Here is a 13,582-nt window from a genome sequence, read left to right as displayed (position 1 = left end):
GGAATGTGAACACACCCAACATCTAGAAAAGTTCCCATTTTGTGCATAAACATAAGACATGTAGCTCTCGTCTCTGTCTCCCCTCCCATGCGCCGAAACTGTCATATATCAATACTATTATACAGACTGTGGCATACAGACAGTTTCATCTTATGGCTCAGGATTCAGATAAATAGTCCAATTATTTTGCTGATTAAAAGAGTTCAGTTTTCCCGTCTCTCTTCTCAGGTCACCGTCGGTGTAGCTGGCTGTCTATCACTACGGGTAAAAGTTCAAACTGGTCCACGTTCCAATTAGGATGCCAACGGCCTTGTTCAGCTATGGAGAAGAGGAAGTCTGGAACAGAAACAGGAGTTAGAATAACCAGTAAAATAGGTTCGTTAGAGGGTGGTGAGCTTGCAGTGGTGCAGGTGAACCCAGGCACTTTTCCCCTCAACCTTGGCTGCAGTGGGGGTAGTGAGTAACACCTGAAAAGGCCCCTCCCATTGTGGCTCTAATCCCTTCCGAATCCATACTTCCCTGGTGCCACGAGGGACAATTCGGGTAAAACTGGGAGGTCGAGGTGAGCATCTTGAACCTGGTTGTGAGCTAGTCGCAGAGCCTGAGTCAGAGAAAGAACATACGTGGTCATCAGTCGAGCTGAGATACCATATCTAGGAACAATTTCCCTCATTAACACCTTAACAACAGTTTGAGCCTTATTGTCCAGGGTAGGGTAGGCTTCAATCCATCTGCTAAACACATCTACTATTACTAACACATATTTGTAACACTGAACTTTTTGCAACTCAATGTAGTCCAACTGAAATGTCTCAAAGGGACCTTCGGGTAGGGGCGTTTTACCCCAATCACAGGGGACTCCCTTCTCTGGATTATGTTGCTGGCAAACCAGGCAACGACTACTGATGTTCTGGGTGAGCGCCTGGAGTCTAGGGTGCCATCAACTAGCCAAAAGTGTGTCACTCGTGGTCCTTGCTCCACAATGAGTAGCAAAATGCATACATTCAATAACCCATAGAGCCAACTCGTCAGACATGCAAGTCTGTTCCGCGGGAGTGGTCCAGAGTTTAGAAACATTGTCATAAGTACATGCATAATATTTCCACAACAGTTTATCTTTTTCAGGAGCGTCCTCCTGTGCTTTTATAACATCTTGGATGGTTGGCATCGGTTTTTCCGAGGCTAACTTATCCTTCGCAGGATTTTTAGTCTGACTCATAATTTTGGGCACTACCATCTGTTGGTCACGAGAGGCCTGTTTGGCCTCTTGGTCAGCACAACGATTCCCTATATCAACCAGAGAATTTCCGGTAGTGTGGGCAGTACATTTGACAATGGCAATGCGTTTGGGGAACATGAGGGCTTGCAACAAATCAGATACTAGCTGTTTATGGGATATATCATTCCCCTGTGAGGTTAGGAATCCCCTATTTTTCCATAATTGTCCGAAATCATGGGCCACCCCAAAGGCATACCTAGAGTCGGTATAGATATTGACTTTGAGATCTTTGGCCAAGATACAGGCTCGGGTGAGGGCGAATAGTTCAGCTTGTTGAGCAGAATAGGCAGTTTCAAAAGCGGCAGATTCCCTGATTCTCCTGGTTTACTATGGCGTATCCTGAGATTCGTGTACCTTTTGGATTAATTCCGTCAACATACATAATACAGTCTGGATCTTCAATTGGTACATCAACAAAATCTTCCCTGACTGATGTGGCCTCTTAAATTAAAGATAAACAATCATGACTGGGTTCTTCCTCATCTTGGGGTGGCTCAGTAAGAAAACAGGCCGGATTAATTGCAGTACAGTGCCGAAAGGTCAGCTTAGGATTGTTTAGTAAGTAGATCTCATATCTGCTTTGCCTGGCCACGGTAAGGTGTTGAGTCTGCAGTTGGCCCAGGAGGGCAGCTACGGAGTGAGATGTGTTAAGACAACGGTAGCACAGTCTTTCAGAATTGTACAATACAGTTGAAAGGGCCGGTCATAGAGGGGCCGGCCCAAAGCCGGACGGCTTGCAGCAGGGCTGTCTTTAGTTCCTTAAAGGCTTGGACGTCTACGGTTTCTATTTCAAAGCTGCCTTACTTATTTGTATACAGGGTGAGGTGCTTAGTCATCAGGGCAACATTAGGGATCCAGGATCTGCAGTAATTGATCATCCCCAAACATTGTCGCATTTGTTTAGCCGTGCTAGGGACTGGAAACTGGCAAATTGGTTCGACTCGGCTAGCCTCCAAAGCTCGGTGGATACTCGGTATTGCCTGTGATAACCCACTTGGGAGGGGTCCTCTGCCCACACATGAGGATCCACATAGTCAGGTATGTCAGAGCCAGTATGATGCTGCAGAGTCGTTAAGACCTTCTCGGGGTCCCCGTGGAATTGGACTGTTCGGCCATGTTTTACAATTTGCACATCCTGGCTGGTAGGGTCAGCCTCGTCTATAGCCTGGCACACCATAACTCCCAAATCTTTAGCGTGGTGGGGAGGTAATACTTCACGAGTAATATGTGGTGCCACCGTTGGGGGCTGTCCATTTCCACAAAATCTGCCTTCCCTTCCGGTCCAGTCACTCTAGCCCTTAATAGAATTTCCTTCACTTCCCCTTTGTGATCCTGATAAAAGTTCTGCAGGTTCTGATTCTTTCCACTGGGATCATATGCTAGGGTCACAGGATAGGGTGCCTGCGGCAGGTCCAGAGACCACCACTGAGGGGTTCTAGTGGTATAATACTGCCGCTTAAGGGTTCCCTGTTTTACAATAATCCCATCAGCTCCACACTCCAAATGCAACTGGAATTTGCAGAGGAGGTCTCTAGCCATCAAGTTACAGTCCAGATTGGTTGTGATAACAAATCGATGTTCCACCGATTCTTCCTGATAACCCATTTTAACCGGTTCTGACACCGGGAATGTCGAGATTTGTCCCAGGAATCCTGAAAGTTCCTGTGTTTCAGTAGAAGCAGGGACTTTAAGCTTTGATTGTACAGAAGACATGAAGGCTCACGTATCTATCAAAAAGGGTTGCCATTCATTCAGAATTTTTAACAATATCATTGGTTCGTCGTCCGGGGAGGATCCCTGCACAATCAAGCTGCGTAGTCAATCGGGGGACAATTGACCAAAGGGGTTGTTCTGGGAGAAGTTAGTGTAAGATCCTCCTCTCCCCCCTTGCCCCCCTCCTCTTCCTCCTCTTCCTTTTCCATGCTGACGGTAGGGGCAATTTTTATTCCAATGTCCTTCCTGCCCACAATTAAAACAGTCAATTCCTCTTACCCAGTCCCGGCCTCTTCCCATACCATGCCAGGGACAATAGGGAGGTTTATTAGCAGGGCTCGGGCCGTTTGGTTGTTTAGTATAACCGTATCCTTGTTTATCCATCCAATCCTGTATGCAACACTGCGGTCCTATTGATCCTTCCTCCCGAGATGGCTCTTCCTTTCTAGTCACGTATTCAGTCTTGACCCGGGTTGGGGGCGCACTTCCCCCCTCCCCTTTCTTTTCCTGCCAATAATATCTAACTGCCCTTTCCATTTGTCCGGATAGCGTGAACAATCGAATAGTTGTTCGAAGATCACATAGACATCTATAGTGGGGTGGTCTGCAGCTTGTTGTGCATCAGGGTTTGGCATTGGTCTGACAGGGAATTGGTGTCGGGATTTTGGGATCTTGGAAATCATTTCTAGGTCGGAGGATGTTTCGGAGCTGTCTGACTGCTTGACAGTTCTGCGTCTCGATCGGCGGGGATGTTTGCTATGTCTTTCACAACTTGGACTGGTAGATTGACTAGAAGATTTACGGGACTGTCTGTGATATCGAAATATAGTTCTGCCCTTTCGAGTGTGAGATCTGGTCCTTTCGGCTATATTGCTTGTGAACTGGGGATCCGAATCACTATCAGAGGATGAGGAGTCAGTTTGGGTTTGTTGCTTTGGTGGTATGGGGTTATTTTTAACTCCTCTCGCCAGAGTGTAAGGTGGAGGGTGTTGGGAAGAGGACTGGAGCAAGGGGCCAGGGGGTGCGGGAGGCGCCGTTGGGCGCTGAGTCAGTGACCACTCATCAATTTCATCATCAGCCTCGGTTAACACAAAGCCAGCCATTTGACTATGTAGTCGGTCAATACCTTTCTCAGAGGTCCCAGAGGATCTCTTAGTAAGTTTCTCGTGCGCACATTCTTTTTTTAAGACGTCTACAGTTTTAACATGTGTTCCCTCTGTCAATGAGAGTCCCAATTTAATAGCATTTATTTGCCAACTTGACAGAAGTGATGCATCTTTTAATTTTTGACAATCCCTGTGCTTTTTTTTTTGTTGCTACCTCTACGCTTCTAGTGCCACCTAGAGGCCACTGGTCATCGCCTAATAATTTGTTCAGGGCTCCTGATAATTTTCTCAAGTCTTCAGCTCTTTCAGGGAATTCCTCACATAGCTTTTATAGCGGACCATCCGCATCCGTTGTTTTATCCAACTGATTACCCATTTTCACGCTGTCCCTCGTATTACCGTGTCATTACGCGTTTACGTCGTCGTGCGATTTGAACAAACTTAAAATAAACACAGACTTTACTGAAACTAACACTGACTTTGAACAAACTCAAAATAAACAGACTTTACTAAAACTAACACTGAGCCGCTTCGCCCCGCGGTTCGCGTCGCCGCACGATTTGAAATACTTAAAATAAACTGACTTTACTAAACTAACACTGAGCCGCGTCGCCCCGCGATTTGAAATACTTAAAATAAACAGACTTTACTAAACTAACACTGAGCCGCATCGCCCCACGGTTCGCGTCGCCGCGCGATATGAAATACTTAAAATAAACAGACCTTACTAAACTAACACTGAGCTGCGTCGCCCCGCGGTTCGCGTCACCGCGCAATTTGAAACACTTAAAACAAACAGACTTAAAATAAACAGACTTTCTGAAACCAGCACTGACTTTGATATCACTTCGCGGTTCGCATCGCTGCGCGTTCGCGTCGGCCCACGTTCACTCGGCCGCGCGCTCGCGCCGCCGCACGTCCCACGTCGCTACGCGTTTCATGCTGCTGTGCGTCTGCGTCGGCCCACGTTCACTCGGCCGCGCACTCGCGCCGCCGCGCGTCCCACGCTGCTACGCGTTCACGCTGCCGTGCGTCTGCATCAGCCCTCCTTCACTCGGCCGCACGCTCGCGCTGCCGCACGTCTCGCGTCGCTACGCGTCTTACGCTGCTGCGCGTCTGTGTCAGCCCTCCTTTACTCGGCCGCACGCTCACGCCGCCGCACGTCTTGCGTCGCTGCGCGTTCGCGCCGCTGCGCGTCCGCGTCGGCCCTACCTTTCGAGTTGCTGCGTGATTTAAATTCAATCAGTGCCTAGACGGGCCAAGTGATATACGAGGTCGACGTCACACCTGACTTGAACACCTATCCTCTATTTAATTCCCCATAAGCCTTACTTAATTCCCTGTGAGCCTAATTTTCTAAATTTGATTTTTTATGAGCCTTATTTAATTTCTTTTAGTCTCCAAATTTCCCTATCCTTTCGCGTCACTGCGCAGTTTAAATCCAATCAGTCAATGAAAGCCCTAATTTAATGGAGTTTTTCTGCCAACTGGACGGGAGTGATTTTTTTCTTTTAGACTGCAGTGGAATTTTTCTCATAATTTAAAATCTCAGAACATTTTTTTTTCAGCACCTATTTAGTACGTTACTTTTTTTTGTCTTTTCCATAACTAGAGAGAAGTCTGGCACGTAGGCTGTGGACTGCTTTTCGTTATCTCAATTGTTCCAGCCTCAAGGTCGTGTTATTTAATATAATATATATTTTTTTGAATCCTTTTGAATCCATCTCAGTTGTTTTGCTGTGCCTTCTCTGAATGTTTTCTTTCGATAAGTAAGTGAGCATGTTAAATCCTTTTTTTTTTAACCACAGGGACCATGTAATTTTTTCTTTTTTTTTTACTCAACAAACCTATCCTTTGTGCATTTCCTGGCTCCGTAACTTATCATCCGAATATACGTAATTCAATAAGGTTCACACTCTTAAACTTCCCACATACATGACAACACTACGAAGGGTTAAAAAAAACTTTCATTCTGTTTGAAAAAGTAGGTGGAGATAAAACAAACCACAACTCCCCGGCTTTTTTTTTTACAGTAAAAATCACAGAAGCATTTCTCATTTAAACAGACGTTCACAAGAGTCTCTTTTCTTTCCTATTAATTTTTGGATCCATGATTGATCATCTATCCCTATCTAGCTCTAACTATAACCTATCTTTCCAAGTCGCCGCTTGGTTTGCGTCATCGCGCAATTTCCCTATCTCTATCCCTATTCTAAGTTTGAAAGGTATTCACCAGATTGTCCTGGATCTCGTTCAGACACTACCTGAGAACCAGCGAGTGGCTAAACTTTCCTCAGACTTTTGAAACCGGGGAAAACTGGAGCAGTATTGAAATCATACTCACTCCAGTGGCCACTTTCCCCTCGTCTCGTCCAAGGCTAGTCTGGCTCTTAATTCGCAAGTTTTCGGCAGTCGTCCGTTGAGATCCCACTTCTGACACCAAATGTTGATTCCTGGATTCTTTTACCTCAATCTGGTTCAGCAAAATTACTGAAACGAATACCGTTTGTGCTTTAAACAAAGCAAGCTTTTATTTAAAAAGCAAATCCCGATCAGGGACTTTATCAGACAGAAGGAATGCAAGTCTGTTCGAACGCACTCACTTCCTACGGACAAAGTGACGTTACATTGTAAAGGGATGATGGTTATACATTTTCGGCAAAAGATAACAAGATAGGGCCAGAGTGACATCCCAGCTCAGCCCATCTCTTTTGATCCCTCCTTCCCTTTGTCCACTCATAAGCCGACCCAAGCATGATCCGATTTTAAACAAAGACCTTCTGTCAATGTTTCAGGTTAATAACATGATTTAATAAGACCTTGAGGTTTTTCTGCAAGCTGTGGGTTTTGTTTCAATATGTGTTAGTGTTGTAACATTTCGCAGTCTCGAGTCTGAGATGTCATGGCTATTCCTCCATGAATTGTTTGTTAGCTTATACTGTCCCTATACAATTCCCACGTTCTCAACTTCAATGTCTCTATACATTTTTAAACATTCACATTGGTTGTTGGAGGTCAATCATCCCCGATCCAGGACATCGCTGCAGGAGTTCCTCAGGGCAGTGTCCTCGGCTCAACCATCTTCAGCTGCTTCATCAATGACTTTCCCTCTATCATAAGGTCAGAAGTGGGGATGTTCGCTGATGATTGCACAGTGCTCAGTTCCATTCGCAACTCCTCAGAAAATGAAGTAGTCCATGCCTGCATGCAGCATGACCTGGATGATATTCAGGCTTGGGCTGATAAGGGGCAAGTAACATCCGCGCCACATAAGTGCCAGGCAATTACCAGCTCCAACAAGCGAGAGTCTAATCACCATCCTTGATCGTCCAACGGCATTATCATTGCCGAATCCCCCACTATCAACATCCTGGGGGTCACCATTGATCATAAACTTAACGAGACCAGCCACAAATACTGTGGCAACAAGAGCGGGTCAGAGACTGGGTATTCTGTGGCGAGTGTCTCATCTCCTGACTCCGCAAAGCCTTTCCACCATCTACAAGGCACAAGTCAGGAGTATGATGGAATACTCTCCACTTGCCTGAATGAATGTAGCTCCAACAACATTTAAGAAGCTCGACACCGTCCAGGACAAAGCAGCCCACTTGATTGGCACCCATCCACCACCTTCAACATTCACTCCCTTCATCACCGGTGCACCATGGCTGCAGTGTGTACCATCTACAAGATTCACTGCAGCAACTCGCCACGACTTCTTCGGCAGCACCTCCCAAACCCGCGACCTCTACCACCTAGAAGGACAAGGCAGCAGGCGCATGGTAGCACCATCACATGCAAGTTCCCCTCCAAGTTACACACCATCCTGACTTGGAAATGTCTTCATTGTCACTGGGTCAAAATCCTAGGACTCCCTCCCTGACAGCACTGTGGGAGAACCTTCACCACAAAGACTGCAGTGGTTCAAGAAGACGGCTCACTACCTTCTCAAGGGAAATTAGGGATGGGCAATAAATGCTGGCCTTGCCAGCGACGCCCACATCTCAGAACACATTTTTTTTAAACTTAGACTAAATTGTCATTGTTTGTATCTGTAAACCAGCCATATTTTGATGATTTTTATCACCTTGAATATTGATCAAACATAAGAAATGCTAACATACAGAATTTTGGTTTAGTTGTACCTTATATAATCAATGAATTATTCCTTATGTTCCTATTTTTGTAATACCTCCAGGCCAGGAATATCCTGCTGTGGTTGAATTTGCTCCATTTCAGAAAATTTCTAAAAGGAAACTGAAGAAGAAAGATGCAAAATCTGGGAGCATTGAAGAAGGTATTTATCTAAGACTTAGCTGAAAGCCCACAGAGTACCAGAGCACTGTCGAAGACTGTACTTAAGACTTACATGTTCATTCATTGCAGCGCAACCATCAACAAAACAAATAAAATGTTGACCTATATAGCCAATACTGTAGCATATAAGTTGCTGAAACTGTATAATGCTGTGGCAGATCACACCATGACTACTGTGTCCAGTTGTGAACGCTGATTCATAAGGGAAATATTCAAGTTCTGGTGGCAGATCAAAGAAGAGCCATTAGGCTGATCCCCCAACATCAGAAGACTGAGTTAGGAGAAATTTGGACTTTTCAGCTACGAAAGGACGTGATATTATGGGATACATAATACAGTATATGGTGTAGAAAAAGTAAATCTTAAACTCTACTTCAATGCCATACCTTAAGATTAGGACAAAGGGACACAAGTTCAAATTAGTAAACCGTAGAATTCAGACCAATATCAGGAAGTTCTTTTTCAGACTTTCTCACAAACGATGATCAACATATGAAATGGACTTCCAGGTAGAATAATGGAGGCAAACCTCCTGGAATCATGCCATGATCAGGGTCTGCAGGGTCTTTCTGGACAGATTAGCAGATAATAGCCTTCCTCATCTGTACATGTCTTGTGAATTACTATATTTAATAAGATGTAAAATAAGACTTGTCAGATTTACTTAAACTTTAAAAAGTAATTTGTCTGAAGCATTTTAAATACTTGTCATATTTTGGGCTTTTTACACTAAATATTTCTTTGGGTTCTGCATACCTGGCCATTCTGTAAGTGGCGCTAGTGTCTGTTAAGATGCAGAGTGTACCTTTATCTGCCCAATATCCAGGTAAGCAATAGCGAGACACAGGACTCATAACTGAGAACCCTTGCACTCTACACCAACTATTGGAATATATCACATGACACCATATGATTCTTCTCTGTTTGAAAAGGCAGATTGAATATACACCCTTATTCGATCGAGGTGCAGGCTGTGTACGAACAAATGATTTTATTTAAATAGGACAGGTAAATGAACAGTAAATCATATAAAACAATGGATCATACATCTCACTTTCCTTCTCGATACATAAAATAATAGAGATGTCACTCACTTTTATTCTAAACATAGACTTTATAGTATAAGCACACTTCTTACACTGTGCAGCAAACTGCAGTTTACAAACTAGCCCAGTTTCTCTGGCTGCTACATTCTTAAAGGGACTATTTGTACTGCACTCTTTTGACTGACAGGCGACAAGCCCCACCCCCATGTACTGCTGGCTGGGTAGAGAGAGAGAGAGAGAGAGACGCTGGGTAGAGAGAGAGGGGCTGGGGAGGGGAGGGGGGGAGGGGGAGGAGAGAGAGAGAGGCTGGGTGGAGAGAGGGAGAGAGAGAGAGAAACTGGGTAGAGAAAGACTGGGTGGAGAGAGAGAGAGAGAGACTGGGTGGGGAGAGGCTAAGGGAGAGAGGCTGGGTAGAGAGCGAGAGAGAGAGAGCCTGACTGGGTGGAGGTAGAGGCTGGGGGGGGGGTGCGGGGGGGAAGAGAGAGAGAGAGAGAGAGAGAGGCTGGGTGGGGAGGGGGGGCGAAAGAGAGGCTGGGAAGAGAGAGAGAGAGGGAGAGGCTAGATGGTGTGGCGGGGGGGGGGGGTGGAGAGAGCGAGCGAGAGAGAGGCTGGATGGGGAGAGGGGAAGAGAGAGGCTGGGGGAGAGAGGCTGGGTGGAGAGAGAGAGAGAGAGAGAAAGAAGCTTATGCAGGGGAGAGAGAGAGGCTTGGGGGGGGGGCGTGGGAAGGAGAGAGCGACGTTGGGGGGGGAGGCACGGGAAGGAGAGAGCGATGTGGGGGGGGGGGGGCGGGCGGGATGGAGAGAGCGACGTGAGGGAGGGGATCGAAGGGGAGAGAGGAAACTCTGGAAAGACGGATCACTTTCTTCCAACCCCCTACAAGGGACCAAGGGACATCATTGGAGTGGATGATATCCAGAAGTCACGACACTGCCACTATTCACTTCATACCCAATAAACCTGTTAACAATCTGTAAACAATGTCCCATCTATGGGGGCGGGGCGAGGGGGGGCGGTGGGGGGAGAGGCACTTTGGCTGGGGGAGGCATGCACTTGGACTGGGTGGGGTAAGGCACTTTGACTGGGGGAGGGAAGTACCTGGACTGGGGTAAGGCACTTAGGCTGGGGGAGACATGCAGTTGGACTGGGGTAAGGCACTTTTGCTGAGGGAGGGAAGTACTTGGACTGGGGTAAGGCACTTTGGCTGGAGGAGGGAAGTACTTGGACTGAGGTAAAGCACTTTGGCTGGGGGAGGCATACAATTGGACTGGGGTAAGGCACTTTGGCTGGGGGAGGGATGTACTTGGACTAGGGTATGGGACTTTGGCTGGCCCTTGCTGTCTTCTGGGGAGCTCTGTCCTGTGGTCGCATCAGAAAGTCAAAGTGGATCGAGTTACAGTTTGCAAAGTCAGTGAGACCTTGAGATGGGCAGATCCAATGTCACATTCCTGTGAAACTTCCTGTGGCTTAACCTCCAAGGGGACCAATCAGAAATAAGAGGTGGAGCCTGTTGGCCATTTTTGCAATACAAATAAGCGCGTCCTTCTTAAACTATAGTAATTACATTAGATCAACAGCCATTCATAAAATACTTTACTTTTCTTACCAATATTAAATGGATATCCAACAACAGTGACAAAACTGCTTGTGATTGACCATGATGACTCTGGCCAATTAACACCTTGGAAATTACATTGTGATTTCAAGAGCAACCCAAAACGAACCTGTCTGATCTCTGACCTAATTGCTTTTCTGTTGAGAAATATTCTGCATGATTTTGGGCTTTAATCCTTTACTGACTGCTTCGAGCAAAACAACATACAAATGAAAAAATCAACACCGGCAAAGATCCATTCTTGTCACAATGCTATATGGCAGAAATGGAAGAAAAAAATCGTTTGATAAAATCTGTTATAGTTTTGGTCAGTTAATGAAACGTTACCATGGATGTTTAGGATGTATTTTACAGATTCCACCAGTAAAAATCATATGTTGGGGAAGAAAAGTCCACTTTTTCAAAAGTCGGGCAACTACATCTCTTTCCTGCAATATGTTCTGGGTTAGATAACACACTAGGGAGCTGCACTGTATTCACAGTTTGGCATCAAAATATCCAATGATTATAGAATGTTAAGAGTTTATTGTGTACATGTATTCATGCCATTGCTTTATTTTAGGCTTCTGAGTGCATCCTTCTTTCCTGTATTCCTATGTTTTAGTAGATAGGGCAATAATTTGACAGATTTCAAAAACTACACAAATGTGTCATTGTGCTTGAAATGTTTTTAAGCTTTCTGGGTTCTGGGTTAAATTGAATGAACTTCTTCCATGATCACCCAACAAAAAATATTGACATCGGTGCTTGTGCATTCATACCAATATATCCTTCCTTAAATACGGAGACCAAAACTATACACAGTACTCTAGGTGTGGCCTCACCAATACCCTGTACAGTTCTAGCAGGACTTCTCTGCTTTTATACTCCATCCCCTTTGCAATAAAGGTCAACATTCCATTTGCCTTCCTGATTACTTGCTGTACCTGCATACTAACTTTTTGTGTTTCATGCACAGGGACCCCCAGGTCTCTCTGTACTGCAGCACTTTGTAATTTTTCTCCATTTAAATTATAATTTGCTTTTCTACTATTTCTGCCAAAGTGGATAACCTCGCATTTTCCCACATTATACTCCATCTGCCAAATGTTTGTCCTTTCACCTAGCTTGTCTGTATCCCTTTGCAGATTTTTTGTGTCCTCCTCACAATTTGCTTTCCCACCCATCTTTGTATCATCAGCAAACATTACACTCATTCCGTCCAAGTAATTAATATAGATTGTAAATAGTTGAGGCCCCAGCACCGATCCTTGCGGCACCCACTAGTCACTGCTTGCCAACCTGAAAATTACCCATTTATCCTGTTTTCTGTTAGTTAGCCAATCCTCTATCCATGCTAATATATTGCCCCCAACCCCGTGAGCTTTTATCTTGTGCAGTAACCTCTTTTATGTGGCACCTTATCCAATGCATTCTGGAAATCCAAATACACCACATTCACTGGTTCCCCTTTATCCTCCCTGCTCGTTACATCCTCAAAGAACTCCAGCAAATTTGTCAAACACTATTTCCCTTTCATAAAACCATGCTGACTCTGATTGAATCATGCTTTTCCAAATGTCCTGCTACTGCTTTCTTAATAATGGACTCCAGTATTTTTCCAACCCCATCATCATCATAGGCAGTCCCTCAGAATCGAGGAAGACTTGCTTCCAATTCTGGTGAGTTCTTTGGTGGCTGAACAGTCCAATACGAGAGCCACAGACTCTGTCACAGGTGGGACAGATAGTCGTTGAGGGAAGGGGTGGGTGGGACTGGTTTGCCGCACGCTCTTTCCGCTGCCTGCGCTTGATTTCTGCATGTTTTCGGCGTTGAGACTCGAGGTGCTTAGTGCATTCCCGGATGTGCTTTCTCCACTTGGGGCGGTCTTTGGCCAGGGACTCCCAGGTGTCAGTGGGGATGCCGCACTTTATCAGGGAGGCTTTGAGGGTGTCCTTGTAACGTTTCCACTGCCCACCTTTGGCTCGTTTCCAAACCACAGATGTTAGGATAACTGGTCTATAGTTTCCTGCTTTTTGTCTGCCTCCTTTTTTTAAATAGGAGCATTACATTTGCAGCTTTCCAATCTGTTGGGACCGCCCCAGAATCCAGGGAATTTTGGTAAATTACAACCAATGCATCCACTAACTCTGCAGCCACTTCTCTTCATTAGCGATAGTGATTGTATTAAGTTCGTCCCGACCTATAGCCCCTTGATTATCCACCATTAGGATGTTTTTAGTGTCTTTTACCGTGAAGAGCGATACAAAATATTTGTTCATCCCTGCCATTTCCCTGTTCTCCATTATTAATTCCCCAGTCTCATCCTCCAGCGGACCAACATTTACTTTAGCCGCTCTTTTCCTTTTTATGTACCTGAAGAAACTCTTACTATCTATTTTTATATTTCGTGCTAGTTTACTTTCATAATTTATCTTCTCTCTCAATCATTTTTTTAGTCGTTCTCTGCTGGCTTTTAAAAATTTCCCAATCCTTTGGCCTCCCACTAGTCTTGGTCACATTGTATGC

At 45.3% G+C, this 13,582-nt stretch overlaps 1 protein-coding gene across 4 annotated transcripts in view; it reads left to right on the top strand.

Moving 5' to 3' along the window:
- Nucleotides 1–13,582, top strand: part of upf3a (UPF3A regulator of nonsense mediated mRNA decay) — a 96,099-nt gene that overhangs the window by 19,325 nt on the left and 63,192 nt on the right. For all 4 annotated transcript variants that reach the window (XM_070892139.1, XM_070892140.1, XM_070892142.1 and 1 more), the window contains one exon: nucleotides 8,297–8,395. In XM_070892139.1, the coding sequence (XP_070748240.1) occupies nucleotides 8,297–8,395 (99 nt within the window). The remainder of the gene's footprint in view (nucleotides 1–8,296; nucleotides 8,396–13,582) is intronic.

Source organism: Pristiophorus japonicus, chromosome 10 (assembly GCF_044704955.1).
Source record: "Pristiophorus japonicus isolate sPriJap1 chromosome 10, sPriJap1.hap1, whole genome shotgun sequence".
Lineage (NCBI taxonomy): Eukaryota > Metazoa > Chordata > Chondrichthyes > Pristiophoridae > Pristiophorus > Pristiophorus japonicus.
Note: the sequence above shows the minus strand (reverse complement) of the source record. Positions and strands in the feature narration are given on the sequence as shown.